The 26358-nt window shown below is 43.3% G+C and overlaps 1 protein-coding gene across 1 annotated transcript in view; it reads right to left on the bottom strand.

Annotated features, from left to right (window-relative positions):
* Window positions 1-17145: 17145 nt before the first annotated feature.
* Window positions 17146-26358, bottom strand: part of LOC117066073 (synaptic vesicle glycoprotein 2C) — a 133920-nt gene continuing 124707 nt past the window's right edge. Inside the window, exon 12 of the mRNA XM_033181551.1 lies at window positions 17146-17591. Within this exon, the coding sequence (XP_033037442.1) occupies window positions 17408-17591 (184 nt within the window). The 3' untranslated portion in view covers window positions 17146-17407. The remainder of the gene's footprint in view (window positions 17592-26358) is intronic.

Here is a 26358-nt window from a genome sequence, read left to right as displayed (position 1 = left end):
TTCACCATGTTGCCTACACTGGTCTTGAACTCCTGGGCTCAAGCGATCCACCTGAAAGGCAGCATTTCTCTGTGATGTCCTGTATTTGGCACTGGCTGCTACAAACCTTATTGTACATGTCTCTTGGTGCACATATGCAAATCTTTCTATTGAGTGTGTACCAAGAGGAATTATGCAGCTTTAGCAGGTATTTCTAACCATGTTTCCAACATGGTCAGACCAATTTGCCCCCCTCCTCAGCAGGGGGAGTTCCTTGGTGAGCGCTCCTTGTCAGCACATAGTATTATCAGTCTTTTGAATTTTAGCCATTTAGGGGAGTTGCTAGTGGCATTGTACCAAGGTTTTATTTTCATTTCCCTCATGACTAATAAAATTGAGCACCTTTTCATATGTTAAATGGCCATAATCTTCTGGATTTTTTTTGGTGAAGTTTATGTTTAAGTCTTTGCTCTTTTTCCATTTGGTTGTATGTCTTTTTTGTATTGATTTGTAGAATCATCTTTATTCATCTTGTCTGAATAAAATACCTTTCTTGGTGATTCCAGTTGTCAATATCTTTTATAACTCTGAGGCTTGCCTTTGATGCCTTTTGATCTTCTGATGACTACTAAAGATACACAAAAATGAATTCCAGCTGAATGTAGATCTAAATGTGAAATGAAAAACAATAAAGCTGCTAGGTGAGGAGAATATCTTCCTGACCCTGAAGTAGACAGAAATCAAAGCACTGACCTAAATGGAGAGGTTGATAGCTTAGACTACATTACAATTAGGAACTTCTGTGTGTCAAAATACCTCATTAAGAGAATGTGGGCAAGTGTGGTGGCTCACTTCCATAATCCCAGCATTTTGTGAGGTTGAGGCAGGAGGATTGCTTGGGGTCAGGAGTTTGAGACCAGCATGGGAAACAGCAAGATCCCCATCACTATTAAAAAAAAAAAAGAGAGAGCCAGATAGAGAGAGAGAGAGAGAGGAGAGAGAGAGAGAGAGAGAGAGAGAGAGAGAGAATGTGTCCTATGTATACCAACACACCATGTTGTACACATTAAATACATGCAATAAAAGATTAAGTGTGTGTTTTAAGAACTTGGATTATATTATTCAATCCTTTCAAAGAATATCCCAAATAAGTATCCTTGTTTTACAGATGAGGAATTGAGACCCAGAGAGGTTAATGAACTCATCCTGGGCCACACAGCTTACAAGTGGAGAACTCAGGTGTAAGCTCAGGTCTGCATAAATTTAGAGACGGAGCTCCCAACTCCTGGCAGTGCTGATCTGCCTTTACCACGTCCAGAGTGTGCCCTGGGGGGCCTGGCGCAGTGCTGGGCTCCACACATGTCACTGTTGGCTTCCTGTGGTACCTTCCTGTGTGTACAGAGTTCACTTCACATGGCCTTGCGTTCATCCTCGTAAACTATTCATTTTCTCCACCACTGTTTTGTAAACTTGGCCTACTGTGAACAGTTGCTCTTTGGTCTTCTTTTTAGTCCTAAGGAAGCAGGACTCCTTCTCCTGGTGTGATTTTCTGAGGCTCCACCTGGAAAAGGCTCAGAGCCTTGGACAAACGCTCTGTGTCTGTAGCTTCTCTGATCTAGCAGGATGAATAGCAAAGCCTTGGGTAGCAGAGGAAAGGCAGCCCTGATGAGTTACGCCAGGTCTGCCAGACTCTGCGCTGTGTACTCATGGCCTGTGGGAGTTGGTAAGGTCCCAGCATTTGCATGACCACTTCCCCTTCCTTCTCTCCTTCCTCCTCTTTCTAGTTGCCAGAGGCCCTCCCATGGAGCTGGACATCTGTGCACTGAGAAGGGCCCTGTGCAGGCTGCTTTTGTGGGAAGAAGAATCACAGCAGGGTTTGGGGGATGTGGGTAAGTCACTTGGAGTTGCTGCCAGGGTCACCACAGGCCCAGGTACCTGCTATGCATGCCTATGATAACAGAAGCTAGGAATTATTCAGTCCTGCAAAATGTCTTGTGAGAGTTAGGCAATGTCAGGGTTCCACCCTCTCCCCACCACCCCATTTCAGCACCCCAGGGGGATCTGGCTCCCATGATCACCGCATCTCAATATCCTCATAGTGAAAGGAGATGCAGATCTGCCTCCAGGAGCAGATGTGAGCCAGTAGCGCTAATCACAGTGGCTATGATTTAATGAGAATTTGTGCATCAGGCACATTGCTAAACCTTTTATATACATTTTCTCAATCCTTATAAACCCCAGTGAAATACAAACTATCATCATTTCTAATTCACAGTTGCAGAAATGAATGCTTAGAAAAACTAATTTTTGCTTTCTCAATGCATCATGTCACTGCTAAGTGGCCAACTCAGGACTCAAACCCATATTGTCTGACTCTAAAGCTCAGAGAAATGTTTACTGTGAAGCTAATGAGACTTGAGCCCTGGGACCCCATTTGCATGAGTCCCTTCCCAGGTGCTAAGTGGATCCTAGCAATGTGTTCACATGGTCATATGTATTTTTGTTGTTGTTGTTTTGTTTCATTTTTATTGTAGAGATGGATGCTGCTCAGGCTGGTCTTGAACTCCTGGGCTCAAGCAATCCGCCTGCCTTGGCCCCCCAGAGTTTTGGGATTACGGGTATGAGCCACCATGTGTGGCAGGTCATATGCTTTTTAAAAATTTGTGGCTGGGCGCGGTGGCTCACACCTGTAATCCCAGCACTTTGGGAGGCCAAGGTGGGTGGATCACCTGAGGTCAGGAGTTTGAGACAAGCCTGGCCAACATGGTGAAAACCCGTCTCTACTAAAACTATAAAAATTAGCCGGGCGTGGTGGTGGGCACTTGAAATCCCAGCTACTTGGGAGGCTGAAGCAGGAGAATCGCTGGAACCTGGGAGGCGGAGGAGGCAGTGAGCCGAGATTGCACTAGTGCACTCCAGTCTGGGCGACAAGAGTGAAACTCCACCTCAAAAAAAACATTTTTTTTTTTTTTGGTAAAACTAGGCCTGGTGCAGTGACTCATGACTGTAATCCCAGTACTTTGGAAGTCTGAGGCAGGAGGACCGCTGGAGCCTAGGAGTTCGAGACCAGCCTGGGCAACATATCAAGACCTCGTCTCTATGAAAAATCATAATCAATAAATAAACAATTTTTAAAACTTGCAAAACTAGAAAATTTGCAAACTTAGTGGTTTCTTTCCTTACTCAGTTAAAAACTACTGTTTCTTTCCACTCTGCCTTGCTTTCCTCAAATTTCCTCGTGTTGGGTGGATCTGGGCATTTTGCGGATAGGCTAAGAGGAATCTGAGTTGGGATATCTTCAGTTTGAGTTGGTGGGATATATTAGCGTGTTTTGCAGTCCCTTCTGAGATTGTTAAGTTATTGTTAAGCCGTCCCACTGCAGGATGGTTCCCAGGAACATCCTGCTGCCCACTGTGCCCACATGCCTGTGTGCTGTGGTGTACAGAGCTGTTCCCAGAAAGGGGTCCCAATCAGACCCCAAGAGAGTGTTCTTGGACCCCACACAAGAAAGAATTAGGGGCGAGTCCATGCAGTAAAGTGAAAACAAGTTTATTAGGAAATTAAAGGAATAAAAGAATGACTACTCCATAGGAAGAGCAGCAGTTTGGGTTGCTGGACTAAGGATATGTATCATTATTTCTTAATTATATGCTAAACAAGGAGTGGATTATTCATTACTTTTCTGGGAAAGGGGTGGAGAATTCCTGTAACTGAGGGTTCCTCCCCCTTTTAGACCATATAGGATAACTTCTTGATATTGTCATCGCATTTATAAACTGTCAGGGCACTGGAGGGAGTGTCTTTCTAATTGCTAATGAATTATAATTAGTGTATAATGAGCAGTGAGGATGACCAGAGGTCACTTTCCTCACCATCTTGGTTTTGGTGGGTTTCAGCCGGCTACTTTACTGCAACCTATTTTATCAGCAAGGTCTTTATGACCTGTATCTTCTGTCAGCCTCCTATCTCATCCTGTGACTTAGTATGCCTAACCTCCTGGGAATGCAGCCCAATAGGTCTCAGCCTCATTTTACCCGGCCCCTATTCAAGATGGAGTTGCTCTGGTTCAAACGCCTCTGACAAAGCCAGATGCTGGACTGCAAAACTGAATGTGGCAGCACAGAGAGTATATGGGAAGTGGAGGAGAAACAAGACATCTTAAAAAAAAACAGAGAAACAACTATTACTAATCACAACCAGTTTTTGTCTATTCTCTGTATAGGCAATGATATCACAAAACTGTTGCCATATGAAGATGAAGAGGCAATCAAAGAAGATGCACTCAAAAAATATAGAAAAATGATTTACAGAAATGTATCAGGCAGTTAGTAAAAAGGATTGTTATTTTTCTGGATTTTTGTTAAAATTTGTGAATTCATCAGTTTTTTAAAATGTGCAAATTGTGAGGACCTCTTTTTTCATTCTAGTTACTCTTACATTAATTTTGTGTTTGTAATTTTGTATTATTTTTCTTAAACAGGACCCTTCTTTGAGGTCTTGAGGTGACCCTGCTCGAACTCATGCTCTTAGCAATGGTGAGACAGTGTCTGCCTCTGAAGGTTCCAGTTCTCAGTTTGGAAAGAGAAATGCGATTGTGAGGTGTGCAGAAGCCTGAGTGTACTTTAGAAAGTACTGTAATCTGAGCACTTTGGGAGGCCAAGGCGGTTGGATCACCTGAGGTCAGTAGTTCAAAACCAACCTAGTCAACATGGTGAAACTCCATCTCTACAAAAATACAAAAATTAGCCGGGCATAATGGCAGGTGCCTGTAATCCCAGCTACTTGGGAGGCTGAGGTGGGAGAATTGCTTGAACACAGGAGGCAGGAGGTAGAGGTTGCAGTGAGCCAAGATCGTGCGTTTGCACTCCAGCTTGGGTGACAGAGCGAGACTCTGGTCTCAAAAAAGAAAAAAAAAATATATATATATACTGTGGATATCCTCTACTGAAGGTGGGAGGCTGACCGAAGATGGGGCAATAACACAGCACAGCCCCTCAGGAAGGTTAGCAGCAGCAGGCTGAAGTGGGGGTGGGATACGCCCAATGTTTGCAAAGAACAAAAGAGGAGTGGGGCAACTTATACATCACTTAGCCCTTTGTAATGTATGGTGGCCTTCCTTATAGCCCCACCCAAACCTGAATTTGCTGATGCAGTTTCCTTGGAAATCTCAGTCCAAAGGGTGTTTTTGGTGCCACCTTGAAGGTGAGGAAGCAGATGTTAGGCAGTGGAGCTGCCTCACATGCTCTCTGTGCAGCCTCCCCGAGGGCTCTGGAGTAGAGGAGGCAGAAATATGGCTGAAGGCAGGTGGTTGCTGGTGCACTTGCAGTCAAGGTTGGAGCTTACCCTGTCCTCTGTGACCCAGACTACCCAATCTACTTCATTCTGGCCCCAGGGAGTTCCAGTGGCTGCAGGGCAGGAGCCTGGCTTTCCTTCAAGAATGTGCCTCCTTTTATGGTTTTCATTTCTCCACCTGGTGTCTGGACTGTAAATTACAGGAGAGGATGATGCATTTGCTCTCCCCACTGAACAAAGGGATTGCAGTAGTAGTAGGTGGCATGTTCTTATCCAAGCTCCAGGAATGCTGCTGTCCCTCATTCCCCTTGGAGCCACCAGCACTCAAGCTGGTCACTGTCCTGGAGGAAGCTTCCCTGGGGACAGGCTCACAGAGAAGGCTGCTTTGTTCAGAGGCTGTGGTGCAGGGAGAAGAAGGATGTGTCTATTGACTCCAGGATTTTTTTTTTTTTAATTACTGTGCAGAGAGAGCATGTTTTCATCTGGAATTCTAATAAACAGAGAGACAGAAGGAGGCAAATAACCACAGTTCCCAGAGTAGCCTGGCCAGGCTGCCCTGGGGTCTCCCCCCGAATTATCTGTTTCTGGCTTATGAGTGTAGGACCCTTGTTCCTCAGCCTGTCTTTATCATCCCCTCTGAATGAATAGCATGCACAGGTGTGAACGCATGCACACAGCCCATGCTACCCACTCACCAGACCCTAGGCACATTCCATCCCCTTCTATACCCAAAGATACACAGCAAACTTCTATACACAGTATACAGTATATATACACAATCAAATAGGTAGCATTTGGGATAATGCTATGGGCTGAATTTTCTTCTCCCCAAACTCATATGTTGAAGTCCCAACCCCCAGTGCCTCAGAATGTGATTGAGTTTGGAGACAGGGTCTTTAAGGAGGTAGTCGAGTTGAAAAGAGGTCATTAGTGTAGGTACTGGATGGGGTTGGACTACCTCCTAATCCAGCATGACTGGTGTCTTTATGAGAAAAGGAAATTAGGACACAGATATGTAAAGAAGGAAGACTATCTGAAGACACAGAGAGAAGATGGCCATGCACAAGCCAAGGAGAGAGGCCTCAGAAGAACCCAACTCTGCCTGACACTCGGATCTTGGACTTCTCGTCTCCAGATCTGTAAGAAGAGAAATTTGGTTTCATAGCCACCCAGTCTGTGGTATTTTGTTATGGCAGTCCTAGCAAACAATGTAGATAATTATAGCAACTTCATTGCATCAGATATCAACAAGCAGGAAAAGTTATACCTCAAGACTTACGTTGCCTTGTTTTAACACACTGATTATTAGGAATTTCACTTTTGGGGCTTTGGAGCCACTGGTCCAGGCCAGGCCTGTTGTTTCCTTCAGAACTTGCAATGACTTTTGTCAAAGTTATCTGCACCCCAGCGTCCTCTGGTGAATTCCCGTACCTGCCATCATCCCTGGTATACTAGGTGTTTTGAAGCCTGTGGACTTTTCTTTTCTCCCTCACTCAAAAGCCTGATCATGAAGCAGGAAAGAAAGGAAAATGTGTGACTGTAGCTTTTCTTAAATAAGGAGTAGGGCCTACATCTGGAGGAGTGGGAAGCTGGACAAAGAGTTAAGACCTATATACAGTGATGGGCTGGGTATTAGAAAAGGGGGAAAGAAATTGCTACAGCAAAGAAGGAGGATCTAGCTGAGGGAGAGAACCTGGAAGAAGTGAGGGCTGGTTCCAAGAGAAGGAACAGCTGCAGAGGGGTGTGAATGCACAACTAGTAGGATAGCACTAGCCAATAGCACTTTTAGTGATGATGGGATATTCTGTATTTTCAGTGTTCAGTATGGTAGCTTCTGGTCACATGTGGCAATCAAGCATCTAAAGTGTGGCTAAGTGTAACTAAGGAACTGAATTCTTGGTTTTAGTTAAGTTTAAATATAAATAGCTACATGTGGCTATCATATTAGACAGCATGGTTCTGGAGCTCAGACACAGCCCACTGTTGCTTGCCTACCCAGCAGTTACCTGCCTTTTTCCTTGCTTACAAATCCCCCATTTTGTTCAGGCAGTCAGGAGCCATGTGCTTCAGGAAAGACTGGGCCCCTTAGAGCTATAGGGGGAGAAGTGAATCTTGATTAGTCTAAGCCAGTTATGGTAATTAAGTTCCTCTTGCTCGTGATTGGTTTAGGAGTAGGCAGATGATGCAAATCCAGCCAATGAGACACAGGGGGAGTCTGCTGGAGGATTCTGAAAATGTTCTCCTTGATCTTAAAAAGGGTCAAAAAGAGGAACTAGTCCTCCTTCTGGCCCTTAGGTGTGTGAAGATGTAATGCTTAGAGTTGCAGCCAACACCTCATGCCCATAGGGGGACAAAAGCCAGTATACTGAGGATGGCTGATCTAAAAGATGGAAAGAATCTCGGTCTCCAATGATGTTATCAAGCCACATCAGAACCAATCTTGGGATGGCCCCATCCACTTTGTTAGTAAAGACACTTGTGTCTTCTGTTAAATGCAGTCATGGGAACTCTTTTGGGGATAGCAAATATGTGGCAATTAAGTCTGTGCTTCTGCCTCCAATGTGAATTCCATAAAGCATAGCACTTTTTCTCACTCTTCTTAAACCACTGTTCCAAGCAGCTACTACCAATCAAGTGGATTTAATATGCCAAATAAAAATCTGTTTGCTATTCCTACTCTAGGGCAAAAGAACACAAGCATCTGCTTTGCCACAAACTCCCCCACAAACATTTTCTACCCACTAGTTCTGGCTAACAATTGGAAAATATTCATGTAAGATCAACAACACATCAATATCCATGAAACCAGCCCACAGAAACAATTCAAATAAGCCTGAATTGGAGAAACAGTTTTTCTCTATACCTAAGGACATTTAAAAAGTGCTTATTTTTTGAAGGGTCAATTCATGCTTAGAAGGGAAGCCAGTCACACAGCAATCTTTGTTGGAATATAATGGAGCAAAAAAAAAAAAAATGCTCTTTTATTAATCTGATATACACTAAATATCTTTGCAGCTGTTACATGAATGTTAGTTATACAGCATGTAAATGTATACACAATTCCAAGTTTGATAGATTTATGCTCTACACGAGCCATCCCACATGGAGCATGCCCTTTCACAAGGATACACATGGCTGTCTCGGGATATTTGTGAAAACACACTTGGTCAAACATTTTGGCAATTGGAAATCAGACACAGAGGAGCATACTAGAAAGATGAGTTCACAACAGGACCAGCTATACTTAAGATGAAAACTCCAAAACCTGAAACAGAATTTGCTGGGGTTCACACATGCAGCACACATATATACAGTACAATAGGGGTAACTGGAACATTCACAGCAGGAGATCTTACACAGCATTAAAAACAGAAAGAACAAAAAAAGAAAACAAAACCAAACAACCCAAACACCAAAACCGACAGGACCATTGCCAAAATTTCATTACAAAAGACAGTGGATTGTACGTTTAGCATATGTTCAAAATGGAAGTTCATCTGAAAGAGAAAACTCTTCTAGGATGTTAGTGTATCTAGATATTAACAAAAGACAGATGATCTGTTCAATATGTTCCTGGATTAGGGTGAGGATACATAACTGCATGGATGCTAAGAAAGTGTATATTAAAAAAGGACATTTCTTTTTCTTCTGACTGACTTAGGACACAAATTCAGTAAAGTAAATATATAACAATAGCAGCGGAAATGAAGTTAGGCCAATTTGTCAAGTTCTATCTAGGCAGGTCTGGTGAATGTCAAGGCAAGGACGGAGTTTCCTTCTTGGATGACTATGTGGGCGCAAGAGGGGAGACACTTTGCAACTTCAACTAGTTTCATTTTGTTTGCATAGCATGAAATAGCCAATTTTACCATACATTCTTCCTGAAAGAATGACACCCATAGAAAACAGTGGATTCTCTGTACTGGGTCCTATTCTGAGTCAATACAAATGAAGAAAGAAGCCCTTTGTGAATCATATGAGGTTCAGCTTGCTAAGTCTTTCCCCTTCCTTGGACTTAGGGGCAATGCTGACCCATAAACCTATGAAACTCAATGTGGTGTGGCCTGGGTCTATGTGGTGGGAGGCCAAGCATTCTTTAGGGCTTGAGATGGTGGTATGCTGGTATATGTCTCACAACTGTCTTGGGGGTTAGGAGGAGTCAGATTTGCATGGCTTTGTTGCTTTCCATGGTATAAATACCACCACTATAGATGATCTTAAACTACAAATATACTATCAAGTATAAACAATTCAAATAAGCTTGAATTGGAGAAACTGGTTTTCTCTATACCTAAGGACATTAAAAAAGTGCTTATTTTTTGAAGGGTCAATTCATGCTTAGAAATTGACTTGGGAAGTTGTGTGTTGCACTATACCTGTGTATAGTATTTCTACCATACAGACATAATAGGCATATATTACCTCATGGGCACAGATAATGGTAAAATGTAGTCAAATAAGTAGAAAGTGATGAGCTTTGAATCTATATTGCCTTGTTTTTAGCTATCATTTATCTAATCTTATTTAATTTTTTAGTAATAGCTATGTTTCTCAACTGACTCTCAAAAGTCCTGAAACTTTAACCATCAGTTCTGATGAACTGGTTCAAAGCTGTTCCAGCTCATCAGTAGCTTTAGATACTCCAGCCCCTGTGAGTAGGATGCCTGGTCACACCCCAGGCACTGCAAAGCTGTTCTGGACTTTGCACCCCTGCTGCTGGAGTAGATTACCCACTGAGTCTGAATGAAGGGCTGAAAGCTGCTTTCTGTTCCTAGTCCTGGACACTTTTGGATCTAAGGGGAGCATGAACGTGGTAGAGTAGGCAGAGAGTGGGCAACCTCTGCAATTTCAGAATTCCGACCTGACTAGAAGGCACCTAGCCTTCAGCACCAAGTGGGGGACCTTGTGCAAACATGGAGAGTACCATCTACCTCCACTAGTCAATGAATCTCGAGAACTCAGGTGGGAACCTCCTGGTCTTTCAGGGGTCGAATGCTGAGCTCTCAGACTTCTGCTCCGGATACGGGCCGCTCTGATTCCATGCCAGCTGTGCCCATCCTATCAGGGCACAAGCACTGAAAAGCAGTTGGAAATCTAGCCCCACACAGGGAGCTGTGCCAAAAGCCAGCAGCCTCACATTCACACTTCCCCTGCACCCACTCCTGTTCTCCACTTTCTCCATCTTCTGCGCCTCCACAACAGGCATGGATGGACCTTTCATCCCGAGTGCCCCAGGAAAGCTTGGCCTTGCTTTTGTTTTTTTAAATTTTTTAAATTTTTTTTTTTTTTTTTATTTTTTATTTATTTATTTTTTTTGAGACAAAGTCTCGCTCTGTCACCCAGGCTGGAGTGCAGTAGCATGATCTCGGCTCACTGCAAGCTCCGCCTCCCGAGTTCCCGCCATTCTCCTGCCTCAGCCTCGCGAGTAGCTGGGACTACAGGCGCCTGCCACCACGCCTGGCTAATTTTTTTGTATTTTTAGTAGAGACGGGGTTTCACCGTGGTCTCGATTTCCTGACCCTGTGATCCGCCCGCCTCGGCCTCCCAAAGTGCTGGGATTACAGGCGTGAGCCACCACGCCCGGACTTTTTTTTTTTTTTTTTGAGACGGAGTCTCGCTCTGTCCCCCAGGCTGGAGTCCAGTAGTGCGATCTCGGCTCACTGCAAGCTCCGCCTCCCGGGTTCACGCCATTCTCCTGCCTCAGCCTCCCGAGTAGCTGGGACTACAGGTGCCCGCCACCGCGCCCGGCTAATTTTTTGTATAATTTTTTGTATTTTTAGTAGAGACGGGGTTTCACTGTGTTAGCCAGGATGGTCTCGATCTCCTGACCTCGTGATCCACCCGCCTCGGCCTCCCAAAGTGCTGAAATTACAGGCATGAGCCACCGCACCCGGCCGGCCTTGCTTTTGTATACTGCTGGAATTAAGAGGTTGTCGACCAGAGGAGAAAAGGAAACAAAAAAAAAACACAAACAACAAAAGGGAAATAAAGGAAATGAGTGGGCACTGCCCTGAGGAGGTAAGGAGAGAACTGGTGGGGAAAAGTGGCAATGGGGCTCTCAGAGGAGGGTAGAGGGTCACTGACAACTACCCTCTTTCTGCTTTGCCCCCTGCAGGCCCCAGAACCCCAAACATCCTTTGCAACTTCAAGACACTTGCAACAACATGCACCAGTTTTAAACTGAAACCCGAAAATGCCCCCGCTACTGGCTGTCAGAACCTGTTTTCTGGATGGCTTATCTGCGGAGGGTAGAGAGGAGGGAAGCTGCTTTAGGATATCTGTAAAGATAGTTGACTCACCCACAAATCTTCAAAATCAGAAAGGAAACACCCTGGGAGGCGCAGGCCAGGGGAGTGGCAGCAGCTGCAGGCTTTGCTGACTTGGCTCTGAAGAGAAAACCCCAACGCTATTCGCTGGGGAACAGACTCCCTAGCTCTTGTCTCTGGTTTCACGCCATGAAAAGAAAACCTCCGAAGAAAGCGGGACTTTAGGCCAGGCGCAGTGGCTCACGCCTGTAATCCCAGCACTTTGGGAAGCCAAGGTGGGTAGATCACTTGAGGTCAGGAGTTGGAGACCAGCCTGGCCAACAAGGTGAAACCCCATCTCTACTAAAAATACAAAAAATTAGCCGGATATAGTGGCGTGCACCTGTAATCCCAGCTACGTGGGAGGCTGAGGCAGGAGAATTGCTTGAACCTGGGAGGCAGAAGTTGCATTGAGCCGAGATCACACCACTGCACTCCAGCCTAGGTAACAGAGCAAGACTCTGTCCACCACCACCCCAGCCCAAAAAAAGAAAAAGAAAAAGAAAAATGCTCTAGAAAGATGGGGCTATCTCTGCTCCTGATTCTTTTCCTTGAATAATATCTTAGTGCAATATCCTGCTGAGATCATTTAAGGGAACAGCTTATGTGTGGTTTCATTTTTCTCATTTTCCAAGAACTAGTTAATAGTCTCTCCAACAAAACCCAGGTAATCAAGGAGCATTCTCCTTTCATTAAAGGTAACTCCAATGACCAAATAGTTCCTGCACTGCCTGCTGAAGGCTATTATTTATTTTAAACGTGGAAAAATAACACTTTGTATTTATGTGGTCGGGTGGGTTGGGGAGAGTTCATATGTAATGGGGGTCAGTGTGAGGGTGTTTTCTCTCATTCTGTTTTCCTTGCCCTCATTTAAGTCCTCCAAAGGCGTAATTATTGCACACAGCACAGTGTGTCATACCTATCACATGGGAGGTACTCAATAAGCATCTGCTGGATAATCATATGAAATGACAAGAGATCAGTGAAGACTCGGCTCAGCTCTTTCCCTGCCCAACCATGCTAACCTTAAGTAAGAGCTGAAACAGACCCATCAACTGTATTCTTGTAACTCAAAATCCTGGGATTACAAAACTGCGTTGAGGTATTATTTAAGAAAAACTGAAGGGAGCCTTGGCAATGGCTCTGTGACTGGTTGGTGAGAGACAGGTGACAAGAGGAATGATCAACATTTAAAGCAAAAGAACATCACACAGAGAACTGTTATGCCACACCTGAAACAATGAAGGGACACGCAATACATCCTGGATATATTAACAGTTTTTTTTTCTTTTTTTTTGTCTACGTTACAGATTACAAGAGAAGCTTTACTTAAAACACATACTTTGCTGAGCAGAAACAAAAACTGTAAGAAACGTATAGTCCACTTCGGAGTTTCCCACCGTGCAGATTTCTTTCTGCTGTTGCAATATGACTGGTGTTTTTAGGTTTAGTAACTGGACAAAGTTTGGCACGATGTGAGGATTAACGAAAACCTAATATATAGCCAATATGCCCCCTTAACACCAATATGCCAGTTATCTCTCTATGGTACCAGGTGAAGGCCAAATTCAGACATTCCTGGTTCCAGAGCCTTTAGTGCTTGAACAGATAAGGTGTATTATTGAAGAAACAGGTAAAGGCCATTTTGACATCAAACAGAAAAAAAATTAGAGAATATCATATCATATTCTATCTCTTTTGATTGGCAGAGGGAATCAGAAAGTATTCCCCTGGACTGCTCTGGAAATGATCCCGGCATTTAGAAAGTCTCTGCTGTGTCCTAATCTCTTTGTTGGAACCTTATTAATAGTATCTTGAACTCTCCCTTCTGTCACTACATTTCTTTTCCCACCTCCCCTTTGATCTCTTAAGGTATCTTGAAAGACAGCTAAGCAGTTTTTGGTGAAAACCTGAACTCTGATTTGGTGAGATTTGTCTATTTGCCAATATAGGTAAAATCACTGAAAAACTGTTTCTGAAAGCCTACGTATAATACTTAAGGCCATGTTTCAAGAAAATAATGGAATAAACAGTCAGGAGAGCTGTCGGGTAATATGGCAATTATAGTCTTCTAACCTAAGTGTGTTTATCTGGCAGGGCGGGGCCCTTTCCTGGCTGGGCAATGGTAACTGTCAAACCTGCAGTGAACAGAGATACTACTCAGGATGCTGAGATGCTGGCAGGGCAGACAGCATGGGGACTGTGCTTTCTGGCCTATTCCACGCCAGCTTCCCAAACAACTTCCTACACTCTTTTTATGCTTGTCTATTTCCTAATTTTTCAGTTTATAAACTAAACGTATTTAGTGCTTGTAAAAATGAGTTGAGGCCGCCAGTGGCTCATGACTGTAATCCCAGCACTTTGGGAGGCTGAGGCAGGCTGATCACTTGGGGTCAGGAGTTCGAGACCAGCCTGACCAACATGGTGAAACCCCATCTCTACTAAAACATAGAAAAATTAGCTGGGCGTGGTGGTGCATGCATATGGTCCCAGCGACTTGGGAGGCTGAGGTGGGAGAATTGCTTGAACCTGGGAGGCAGAGGTTGCAGTGAACCAAGGTCCTACCACTGCACTCCAGCCTGGGCAACAGAGCGAAACTCCATCAAAAAAAAAAAAAAAAATGAGTTTAGTATAAGAAGGCAGATAAAATGAAGTTATTTTCATTACTGTCTTCTAGAATGCTGGAGAATGGAGAGCAGACTAGTCCCAATCCTTTACTTTGTGCATGGGGAAAGTGAGAACCAGAGATATTCAAGGACTTACAGTCTCTCCAGCAAGTTCCGGGTCCCTGTACTGCTCAGTGGTGAAGGTCAGGCTAGGACCCACCTAGCGCATCTCCCAGGTTTGTACTCTGGTGTGAGATGATTCAGGCAGCAGGACTGAATGTCAGTTGGGTGCCTTAAGACCCAATACCTGGGATAGAGTGTGGTACATACAGAATGGACAGTTTGAAGCAGTTGTTTGATTTTCCCTACTGAGAAGATTCTGTGATAATAATGGGACTTGGGAGCATTCTGGATTGATTCCAAAGAGCAATAGGGAAATTTTAGTTAGAAAAGGTGGTAAAAATATAGGAGCAAGTGGACTATTTCCTCGGCTTTCATTTTTGTGCAAATTTTCATTTTCCTTCTACTGTAGATGAAATGAGATGTCAGTTGCAGGTTTCGGTGCCAGCAGCCTGCTACATTGATACAGCTGAGACTTTCTGTTTAATATCCTGGCTGTTTCTTAATCTCCAGCTAAATCCAGAGCAAGCTAGACAGGCCACACCACATACTTCAGAAATGATTTGAGCTCTCTTAGAAAATCAAGGTGATGAACAATCTCAAGGAGGCAGGGAAGAGTGCATAAAAGGTGGGAGAGGTGGTGACCAAGAAGGTTTGTGACCACAGACTGTCCAGGAGATTAGAAAATATCCCTCTTAGGCCACCAAGGATGCTTGGATTAGGTAACAAGTAGACCAAGAACAGTCCTTCTGCAGGGAACACGGATGGGAGGTCTCATTTTGCTGGTTTATCCTATGCTGACTCAACCCAGTGTTCAAATAAAATTCTGAAAAACTGTGCTCTGCAGCTTGGAAGATGTTTTACGCATTTAGACCCCAGAGCAGACATTAGAGACATTTAAAAAAGTAAAGGTAGTCTAGTAAGCAAAGTGAACTATCACAGAGGACTAGAGACAGTGATGTCCATACGCATTTCTATTTTTCTTTTGATGGGTTGATGGAGATGCACTCCTGGCTTTTGCAGTTATTTCTGCACATGCTGCATTCAACTAAAAGATCTGCTCAGGTCCCCAAATATCTTTTTTAAGAAGACAAATCAGGGATGGATAGGTGGGAAAACGAGTACATGTGGAAGAAGAAAAACATACAGGGTACTTTCTTGGGTTGTTTGACTGCTGTCTTTGTTCTCCAATAAAATGATGGGAGGCAGAGGTGAGAGAAAGTTGGTTCTTTCCCTGCGCTGTTGGTATCTTTCAAATGCATCTTGTCTAGCCTTCAGTGATTTTTCTTCTTCCTGCCACCTTTGCAGTTTTTGGTTCAGGTTTTCCTGATGTTCTAGCCCTGATCACAGATCCCCAGGGAACCACCCTCTTCCCACTGCCCCCAATACCAGTCTACCCCCCTCTGCAGACCTGAATTACTTCAAGGGGAAGTCGATTAATGGCTTATGTTAATGAAAGAAGCTTTTCACTTAGTCTGAGCTCTATGAGGGATCATTAGGAAGGGGAGGGGGAGGCAGGGGGGCCTCAGGGGAGTTAGGGCATCTCTGAATATAATGATTAGTAGAAACAAAAGCTTTCCCTTCCTGGGGGCCCCAAGCTATGGCTTGCCTGAAAATGCCTATAATAAGTAACAAGAATAAATCTCTAACGAGGCAGTTAAAAAAGGAATATTGTTTAAATATGAGATTTATTCCTGGCTTCTGGTCATTGGCTGCAAGTCTACAAGGAAGGTTCAGATTTCAAAGAAGATGTGTAAAAAGGACGAGCCTGGGGGAAGGGGAGCCCGAGAGGCGAGAAGGTCATGTAGCTGACAGCGGGCCCGTGGGAATGTCCTGGCTGACCTCTTTCTTCCAAGCCCAGGCAGATTCCAGAGGTAAAATGAGCAGCCAAACAACCACAGGGAGATGGTCTGTCTGTGAGAAGGCCGCTCAGGAGTGCAGGCAGGCTGTGATTTTACAGCGAGCTAGGAGCGCATTGGGCAGTGGGCCAGCCCTGGGGAAGCTAGAGGGACAAACCCTCTTTGGGGATGCCAGCTGGGAAGCTGAATGTCAACTGCGGGGCAGGTGAGGTGGGGGTCCTGGTGGGCCAGTCCCACAGAAAAGAGGTACCAGAAAGAGGCACCATTTTGTATTTCCAAATGGCTCTAGGTGTGAATTTCTTCCTAATTTGCAATTTACAATTTAGGTATCCACTGGCAATCTCTAGACTAGAGACAGTGTGGGTAAGTGGCAGAATCAGGTAGGCAGACAGTTTTTAAGAAGCAGCTTTCTTTCCTTGAAGCTGCTGTCTGGCAAGGCCAAGGGCAGCTGAAGGAGTGGGAGTGGTAAATGGAGGCAGAAGCTCTCTCTCCGATCTCTGATTTTCAAACATTCTGAACCACGTGCCACAATCACAGACACTGTTACAGTCCTTTTTCCTCACACTCTTCAGAGGTTTAATTGGGCTTTCTGACAAAAATCTTGTTTATGCAGCTCACTCAGATTTTTGCTGCTAATTGCAGAGCTTTTATTTTTCTTGTCAGCAGAGTCACCTTAATTGTCTTGCCCCAAAGAGCCCCACCCAGCCCTGTTTGGTACCACATGGTTTTCTTTGAAAGGCTCTGCTATAACAGCGAGAATTACTGGGTGTCCTTTTCTAAGTAAACAGGAAATATCACTGTGTTAGAAAAAAAAAAAAAAAGAATCCCTCTTCTCAGCACAAATGCAATAATGTGCCGAGTTATATTTCCTGTTAATGTTAAATTAGGAGCAGGATCTATTTCTTACACCAGCCCAGTCTTCTTAGCTTCTAAACTTTCAATAAGCACAACCCCAGGGAAGCCTGGCTGCCTAGGGCATTTTAGAAATGCTTCCACTGATTTGTGGGAGGCAGTAGCATCACAGTTTGGAAAGATAACAATGCATTAAAACAAAACAAACAAACAAAACCTGTGCAAAATCACAAAGGGGCAAGATGATATGCTTCTAAATTTTAAGTCACAGCAAGTGTTTATGTTCTGATACTTGATCACCTTTCTATATAGGAAAACTCTGAAGCCTTGAGTCAGGAAGGAGAATTGACCCAGGGCAGGAGGAAGAAACGCAGGAAGGATGGCTTTTTCCCCATTACATCAGAACCTGGGTTCGTGTGTCAGGCAGGCGCAGCCCAACGAGTCCTCCACACACGAGCACAGTAGAAGCCAGCAGGATGGGGATTGATTTGGTGATGCTGACCAGAGAGCCGAATATTAAGTTTCCCAAGACGGCTGCTGCCTTGCATAGCGCATTTAAGAAGCCAAAGCCTGTTGCCCTGCAAAGGAAAGAGACATGAACAAGGTTGAGAAAATGCCTTCCATGATTCCAACTTTAGACCAAAAGATCCTAGATTTTCAATGATCTTCACTCAGATTGTGTTGTATATTGGGAGCAAATCAATGCTTGTTAGCAAATCTGGGAGTAGAGAATCCTAGCTGTTAGTATTGTTCCTTCAGCCCTCTGTTGACTTTCTTACCATAGCGCCTATTGACTCCTACTCTGCTTATAAGTCCCAATGTATTGTGAACAGAAAGAGAGAAAAAATTGTACGGAGTATGAAACATCTCTAGTGGTTTAACGTTGTTGGAAGGAGGGGTCTTTTTCATTTTTTTAGAGATTAGGTCTTGCTCTGTTGCCCATGCTGGAGTGCAGTGGCGTCGTAATTGTTCACTGCAGCCTCAAACTCTTGGGCTCAAGCAATCTTCCCACCTCAGCCTCCTGAGTAGCTAGGACTACACATGTGCGCCACCATACACAGCTAATTTTTATTTTTATTTTTGTAGAGACAGGGTCTTGCTATGTTGCCCAGGTGAGTATAGTGGTACAATGATAGCTCACTGCAGCCTCCACCTCGCAGACTCAAGTGATCCTCCCACCTCAGCCTCCATGAGTGGCTACCTGGGACTACAAGTGTGTACTGCCATGCTCAGCTAATTTTTACTTTTATTTTTCTAGAGATGGGGAATCCCCCTATGTTGCCCTGGCTGGTCTTGAACTCCTAGGCTTAAGCAATCCTCTTGTCTTGGCCTCCCAAAGTGCTGGGATTACAGGCATGAGCCACTATACCCTTCAGGAAGGGTCTCTTAAATCAAACTTTAATTCTACTCTATCCAAACTCTTCTCTCAGGAACAAAACAGGCATAAAGCACAGTTCCTTAGAGAGAGGCAGGTCACCTCTGCTCAGTGTGGAAAAAGCTGGGCCACTTCCTCTTATCCCAGGCAAAGGGTGGAGAGGGTGATATAGAAAAATTGAGCAGTTTCTCATCTCTTTACAAGAGTGACTTGTTATTTTGTTTTGTAAATTCCCATGATTTCAGAAACATCTATGTTTATTTTATTTTATTTTATTTTATTTTAATTTTTTTGAGACAGAGTCTCGCTCTGTCGCCCAGGCTGGAGTGCAGTGGCCCGATCTCAGCTCACTGCAAGCTCCGCCTCCCGGGTTTACGCCATTCTCCTGCCTCAGCCTCCTGAGTAGCTGGGACTACAGGCGCCCGCCACCTCGCCTGGCTAGTTTTTTGTATTTTTTAGTAGAGACGGGGTTTCACCGGGTTAGCCAGGATGGTCTCGATCTCCTGACCTTGTGATCCACCCGTCTCGGCCTCCCAAAGTGCTGGGATTACAGGCTTGAGCCACTGCACCCGGCCGAAACATCTATGTTTAAATGGAAATTTAAATTTCATTCCAAAGTTAAAATGTATGACAGGCTGAGCATGATGTCTTATACCTGTAATCCCAGAACTTTGGGAGGCTGAGGCTGGAGGATTTCTTGAACCCAGAGAGTTTGAGGCCAGCCTGGGCAACATAGCAAGACCCTGCCTCTATTAAATAAATAAAGAGGAAAAAACTGTTGTAAGTGCAACAATATATTTAGATTTTTTACTCCCTATTTTCTTTAATTAATTTATTTTCATGCTAAGTGTTTTATTTTTTATTTATTTATTTTCTATTTTACTTTCAGTTCCGAGATACATGTGCAGAATGTGCAGGTTTGTTACATAGATATACGTGTGCCATAGTGGTTTGCTGCACCTATTGACCCATTATCTAAGCTCCCTCCCTCGCCCCCCACCCCCAAAACAGGCCCTGGTGTGTGTTGTTCCCCTCCCTGTGTCCATGTGTTCTCATTATTCAACTCCCATTTATGAGCGAGAACAATCGGTGTTTGGTTTTCTGTTTCTGTGTTAGTTTGCTGAGGATAACGGCTTCCAGCTTCATCCATGTCCCTGCAAAGGACATTATCTCATTCCTTTGTTATGGCTGCATAGTATTCCATGGTGTATATGTACCATGCTTTCTTTATCCAGTCTATCATTGATAGGCATTTGGGTTGGTTCCAAGTCTTTGCTATTGTAAATAGTGCAGCAATTAACATACATGTGCATATGTCTTTATAGTAGAATGATTTATATTCCTTTGGGTACATACCCAGTAATGGGATTGCTGTCAAATGGTATTTCTGGTTCTAGATCCTTGAGGAATCGCCATACTGTCTTCCACAATGGTTGAACTAATTTACATTTGAACCAACAGTGTAAAAGTGTTCCTATTTCTCCACAGCCTCACGAGCATCTATTGTTTCTTGACTTTTTAATAATAGCCATTCTGACTGGCATGAGATAGTATCTCATTGTGGTTTTGATTTGCATTTCTCTATGATCAGTGATGTTGAACTTTTTTTCATATGTTTGTTGGCCATGTAAATGTCTTCTTTTGAGAATTATCTGTTCATATCCTTTGCCTACTTTTTGATGAAGTTGTTTGTTTTTTTTTCTGGTAAATTTGTTTACATTCCTTATAAATTCTGGATATTAGACCTTTGTCAGACGGGTAGATTGCAAAAATTTTCTCCCATTCCATAGGTTGCCTATTCACTCTGATAGTTTCTTTTGCTGTGCAGAAGCTCTTTAGTTTAATTACATCCCATGTGTGAATTTTGGCTTTTGTTGCAATTGCTTTTGGTGTTTTCATCATGAAGTCTTTGCCCATGGCTATGTCCTGAATGGTATTGCCTAGGTTTTCTTCTAGGGTTTTTATGGTTTTAGGTTTTACATTTAAGTCTTTAATCCATCTTGAGTTAATTTTTGTATAAAGTGTAAGGAAGGGATCCAGTTTCAGTTTTCTAAATATGGCTAGCCAGTTTTCACAACACCATCTATTGAATAGGAGATCTTTTCCCCATCGCTTCTTTTTGTGAGGTTTGTTGAAGATCAGAGGGTTGTAGATGTGTGGTGTTATTTCTGAGGTCTCTGTTCTGTTCCATTGGTCTATATGTCTGTTTTGTGTTTTGGTTACTGTAGCCTTGTAGTATAGTTTGAAGTCAGGTAACATGATGCCTCCAGCTTTGTTCTTTTTGCTTAGGATTGTCTTGGCTATATGGGGTCTTCTTTGATGCCATATGAAATTTCAAGTAGCTTTTTCTAATTCCGTGAAGAATGTCAGTGGTAGTTGATGGGAATAGTATTGAATCTATAAATTACTTTGGGCAGTATGGCCATTTCTACAATATTGATTCTTCCTATCCATGAATATGGAATGTTTTGCCATTTGTTTATATCCTCTCTTATTTCCTTAGGCAGTGGTTTGTAGTTCTCCTTGAAGAGTTCCTTCAAAGCCCTTGTAAGTTGTTTTTCCAGGTATTTTATTCTCTTTGTAGCAATTGTGAATGGGAGTTCACTCATGATTTGGCTCTCACTTGTCTATTGTTGGTGTAAAGGAATGTTTCTGATTTTTGCACATTGATTTTGTATCCTGAGACTTTGCTGAAGTTGCTTACCAGCTTCCTATTTTCTTTTATTAATTAACGTGCTAGGTCTTAAATAAGAAGAGCCCACAGAATTTTCTCAGAAAATTAGGAAGGATGAGGTTATATCCGTTGTCTTTCAGATACTATGGAGGTGAAATACTGTGCTATCTTGCCAAGTATTTTTGGTAGCAGGCAGAAACTGAATACTGAGCGGGGGAGCACACCAATGAGCTGATGTAACATTTGGGAAATGAAGTCCAAGAAAATATGACAGAAGAGAATCAACTGTGGGCCTAGGAAGATCTTGTTCACTCTCTTTAAGATATGCAGGTACATAAGTAAGACACATCCCACTTAAGACATTTTTTAAAAAAGAAAAATTTTGTTAACTTTAGTACACATGAACAAGTGATCTTCTAGGCAGAAAAATTATTATTATTATTTTTGAGATAGGGTCTCACCCATGTCACCCAGGCTGGAGTGTAGTGGTGGAATCTTGGCTCACTGCAGCCTCAATCTACTGGGCTCAAGGGATCCTTCCACCTGAGCCTCCTGAATAGTTTGGACTAGAGACGTGCACCACCATGCCCAGCTAATTATTGTATTTTTTTTTGTAGAGATGGGGTTTCATCATGTTGCCCAGGATGGTCTCAAACTCCTGGACTCAAGTGATCCTCCTGCCTTGGCCTCCCAAAGTGCTGGGATTACAGGTGTGAGCCACCATTTCCAGCTGAAACTTAATTTTGTTCATGAGCCTGCATATACCACTGACATCATGAGGGAGTATGAATTTCCTTCTGACTTTATGCTAGTTTACTGTTTTTTGGCCGTCACTGAGTTAAAGGCACATTGAATACAGGGCAATTTTTGGATACCTTTTTTTTTTTATCCTAAGAGGGAAACTCATCTTATAAGCTGCAAAATGCAGCACTTAGTACACATCTTTCTTGGATTGATTTATAAATTTGTAAGTGTGGGTTTTTCTTTGACAAGTCATAACTACTCATCACTACTTGTACTGTACCTAATGATAGTTTCCACAATGTGTGTACTCTTCATAACTGAGATATTTATTGTGGTTATTATCCAACCATCCTCCTTTCTGCACCATGGGAAATGAATAAACGCTCCTCCCTGAGCTGCACAAATCCAGTCTGTGAGTTAGTGCACAGCCAGTGATTTTGTGGTTTAGATCACACCTAATAAAGGGCAGCAGGCACTGATTTTCTTTTTGGCTAAGACACCTAGAAAGTAGAGTATGCAAGCTCCTGAAGTGAGGCAAAGTTGCCAACTGTTTGGAATATGGGAAGAGTGTGATGGAATCTCTGACTGAAAGAAACAAACTTCTTGAGAAGAGGGAAAGCTAATTTCGTATTCTTCCTCTTCTTTTTTAAAGCAAGAGACTAGTAATGGCAACAACCACTAAAAACATAAGGAGATTTAATATACTGATAACTACTTTCAAATGAAATTACTTGAGCCTATCTGTTGGGTACCAAAGAAGACTTAAGTATACTAGAATGACCCCATCACCACCTCACCCACCTCCATGACTATCTTTTTGCTATTTTTTAGAAAAACAAATAGATGCTTTTGAACAGCTTTAGGTTTACAAGAAAAAAAGTGAACAAAAAGTAGAGTTCTCTTATACCCTCAGTTTCCCCTATTAACTTCTTGCTTTGGTATGGTACATTTGTTACAACTGCTGAGCCAATATTGATACGTTGTTATTAGCCACAGTTCAATTTACATTAGGGCTCACTCTTGGTGTTGTACATTCTGTGGGTTTTGACACATGTATAATGCATGTATCCATTATTACAGTATCATGTAGAATAGCTTTACTGCCCCAGAAGTCCTATGCTCCATCTATTCATTCCTCTCTCCCCCAACCCTGAACAATCACCGACCTTTTTACTGTTTCTATAGTTTTGCCTTTTCCAGAATGTCATAGAGTTGAAACCTCACAGTAGGTAGCTTTTTAAAGACTGACTTCTTTCACTCAAAAAAAAAAAAAAAAAAAAAAAAGAAGACAAGGCTCTTGCTATGTTGCCCAGGCTGGTGTTGAACTCCTGGGCTTAAGCAATCCTCCCACCTCAGCCTCCCAAAGTGCTGGGATTCCAGGTATGAGCCACCGCGCCCGGCTTTTCACTTCATTAAACTAACATTTTAGTTTCTAGATTCTAGTGTCATAAACGACCAGATACATTTTGTAGCAGTAAGATAAGCTGTATTCTTCTAGGGAAAATGGCCTGTGTGTATGTTGCTGATAAGAAAAAGGAAACCATTTTTCTGTCATGAAGAAGTCTCTCAATGCTTCAGTGCTGAAACTGCAGAATGACCCAGACAGGATTTACATCTAGGTTAAAATAACCATATTGTCCCAAGTGACGAACCTCTGGTATAACCCAGAATAGGGTATAAAATGTGGGCAGCTATCTCCTTGTATCACTGAAACTGTACTCCAGGAATGGATGACTTCCTGAGATTCCTGGGCAGACTAAAGGCAGATTGGAGCATCTGGTATTTGAGGGTTTTGAAAAGGACGATCAACTCCTTACTTTTTAAGAATCTCCGTTTTCATTACCAAGCAAAGGCAGTTCTTTAGATGAAAATCTGGTGTGGATGCAAAGCACACAGCCTCCGTAAATTAGTGTCGGCATTCAAGAAAACGTGACTACCCTTTCCTTGGAAAAGTAAATTCTTCTTTCAAATATTTGCAGCTGAAGGGTGTAATTTTTCTTTCTTTCTTTCTTTCTTTTTTTTTTTTTTTTTCTGAGACGGAGTCTCGCTCTGTCGCCCAGGCTGGAGTGCAGTGGCGCAATCATGGCTCACTGCAGCCTCGACTTCCTGGGCTTAGGTGATTTTCCCACCTCAGCCTCTTGGTAGCTGGGACTAAAAGCTTGCACTGCCACACCCAGGCAATTTTTTGTAGAGATGGTAGTTTCACCATGTTGCCCAGGCTGTTCTCGAACTCCTGAGCCCAAGTAATCTGCCTGCTTCAGCCTCCCAAAGGGCTGGGATTATAGGCGTGAGCCACCACACCCAGCTGGGCATGATTTTTCAATGCAACAGAAACACAGCTATATTAGAAAACAATTCATAAAGTGACTCTCCCTTGGGGTTATCTGTTTATAAAATAAACAGGCTTTTAGTTCATTTACTTTCTGTTCTTACTTAAAGGAAACGGTATTGCTTCTGCAGACACCCAAAGTAAGAGTCACCTTGTGCTCATAAAGTCCTTTGAGGGTGGGGAGCTCAGAGCTTGCAGAACCCAGACTTGCTGACTTCTCAGCTGTAGAATGAGCTAATGCACTATTTTTCAGATCAAATATGTTTTCATGCCTTCTCTTAAACAACAAGCACTGAAGGGAAAGAATGAAATGATCTAGTGTCATTCTATTGCTCCATCCTTTGCTCCTCATCTCTTCAGCCAGAAGCCTTTGCTCTCAATTTGTACTCAAGCTACTTATTTAAAATTTTAAAATATAAATTATTTCCCCCAAAAGTACCCTGTGACTGCAGCTGCCTTGTTGCTCATTCCATTAAGGTGGCTCTCCTCCCTGCATCATAAACTTCCTTGGTCTGAGACACATGTGCTGGTATATAGAACTGGTTTGCAGCAGCACTTAGACTCAGCTGATGGAGATGTAGCCACCTCTGCAGCTGGACAGTGGCTCCTTCTCTGGGGCCTTCATGATGTATTGTGTTCTAGTTTATTTATATTGTTTCATGCTGTTTTTTTCTTTCTTTCTTTTTGAGATGGAGTCTCACTCTGTTGCCCAGGCTGGCATGCAGTGGCATGATCTTGGCTCACTGCCTTCCAGGTTCAAATGAATCTCCTGCCTCAGCCTCCCAAGTAGCTGGGATTATGGGTGCGCACCACCATGCCTGACTAATTTTTGTGTTTTTAGTAGAGACAGGGTTTCACCATGTTGGCCAGGCTGGTCTCAAACTCCTGACCTCATGATCTGCCCTCCTCGGCCTCCTAAAGTGCTGGGATTACAAGTGTGAGCCACCGCATGTGACCCATTTTATGTTTTAATTGGTGGTGGGGAAAAGAAAACTACTGGCTCCATTCTGGATAAAATGAGGATAATTTTTGTCATCACATCCAGCATCTTTGTGGATTTTTCTGTCTTTAGTGCAGGGCCAGATGTATTTTTTTTTTTTTTTTTTGAGGCTCCTAGGAAGAAGAAAAGGGCACTTAGGGCAGTGCCTGGCATGTGGTCGGCACCATGTGACTATTAGCCATTGTTTAAACACTGGCTGAATATCTACCCCACCAACTGATGAGATTATTAGAAAAGAACAATTAAGTGCCACATTTTTGAGACAGGGCCTTGCTCTGTTGCCCAGGCTGGAGTGCAGTGGTGCAATCATAGCTCACTGCAGCCTCAACCTTCCCCAAGTGATCCTCCCTCCTCAGCCTCCCGAGTAGCTAGGACCACAGGTGTGTGCCAGCAAGCTCAAATAGTTTTTTTCATTTTTTGTAGAGATGGGGTACCCAATATGTTTCCCAGGTTGGTTTCCAACTCCTGGGTTCAAGTGATTCTCCCACCTTAGCCTCCCAAAGTGTTGGGATTACAGGCATGAGCCACAGCACCTGGCCTAAGTATACATTTTGAAAAGGACTGAAATGGTGTAGATCCAGACTTAGCTCATAGAATTCACCTTTTATGGCTGGGCGCGGTGGCTCAAGCCTGTAATCCCAGCACTTTGGGAGGCCGAGACAGGCAGATCACGAGATCAGGAGATAGAGACCATCCTGGCTAACACCGTGAAACCCCGTCTTTATTAAAAAATACAAAAAACTAGCTGGGCGAGGTGGCGGGCGCCTGTAGTCCCAGCTACTCCAGAGGCTGAGGCAGGAGAATGGTGTAAACCCGGGAGGCGGAGCTTGCAGTGAGCTGAGATCGGGCCACTGCACTCCAGCCTGGGCGACAGAGCGAGACAAGGTCTCAAAAAAAAAAAAAAAAAAAAATTTACCTGTTATAGGGTAAAAGTGTGTGTGTGGGGTGGTTCTTTTTATCTAGTCTAAATTTTTGGAAATCAGCTTTTTCTGGACAACTCAGTTAAATAATTGGTAGAAGTTACAAGAGGGATACTCAAGACTCAGCATGGGACATTTTGAAAAGTACAGGCAGTCCTTAAATCAAGAGGACATTGTGATCTGAAGATTCATCTGGAAGTTGGTTATTTGAAATACACAATGAAGTTCATTTATCTTAGAGAAAAAATATTTAAAATGATGGCTAGGTCATCAGGTTATCCTGAAAGAACTTTTGTAACACTG

The sequence above is a fragment of the Trachypithecus francoisi genome, unplaced genomic scaffold (genome assembly GCF_009764315.1).
Source record: "Trachypithecus francoisi isolate TF-2019V2 unplaced genomic scaffold, Tfra_2.0 Lachesis_group2, whole genome shotgun sequence".
In the NCBI taxonomy this organism is placed as follows: Eukaryota; Metazoa; Chordata; class Mammalia; order Primates; family Cercopithecidae; genus Trachypithecus; species Trachypithecus francoisi.
The sequence above is the reverse complement of the archived record's forward strand: the minus strand, read 5'-3'. Positions and strand labels throughout refer to the sequence as shown.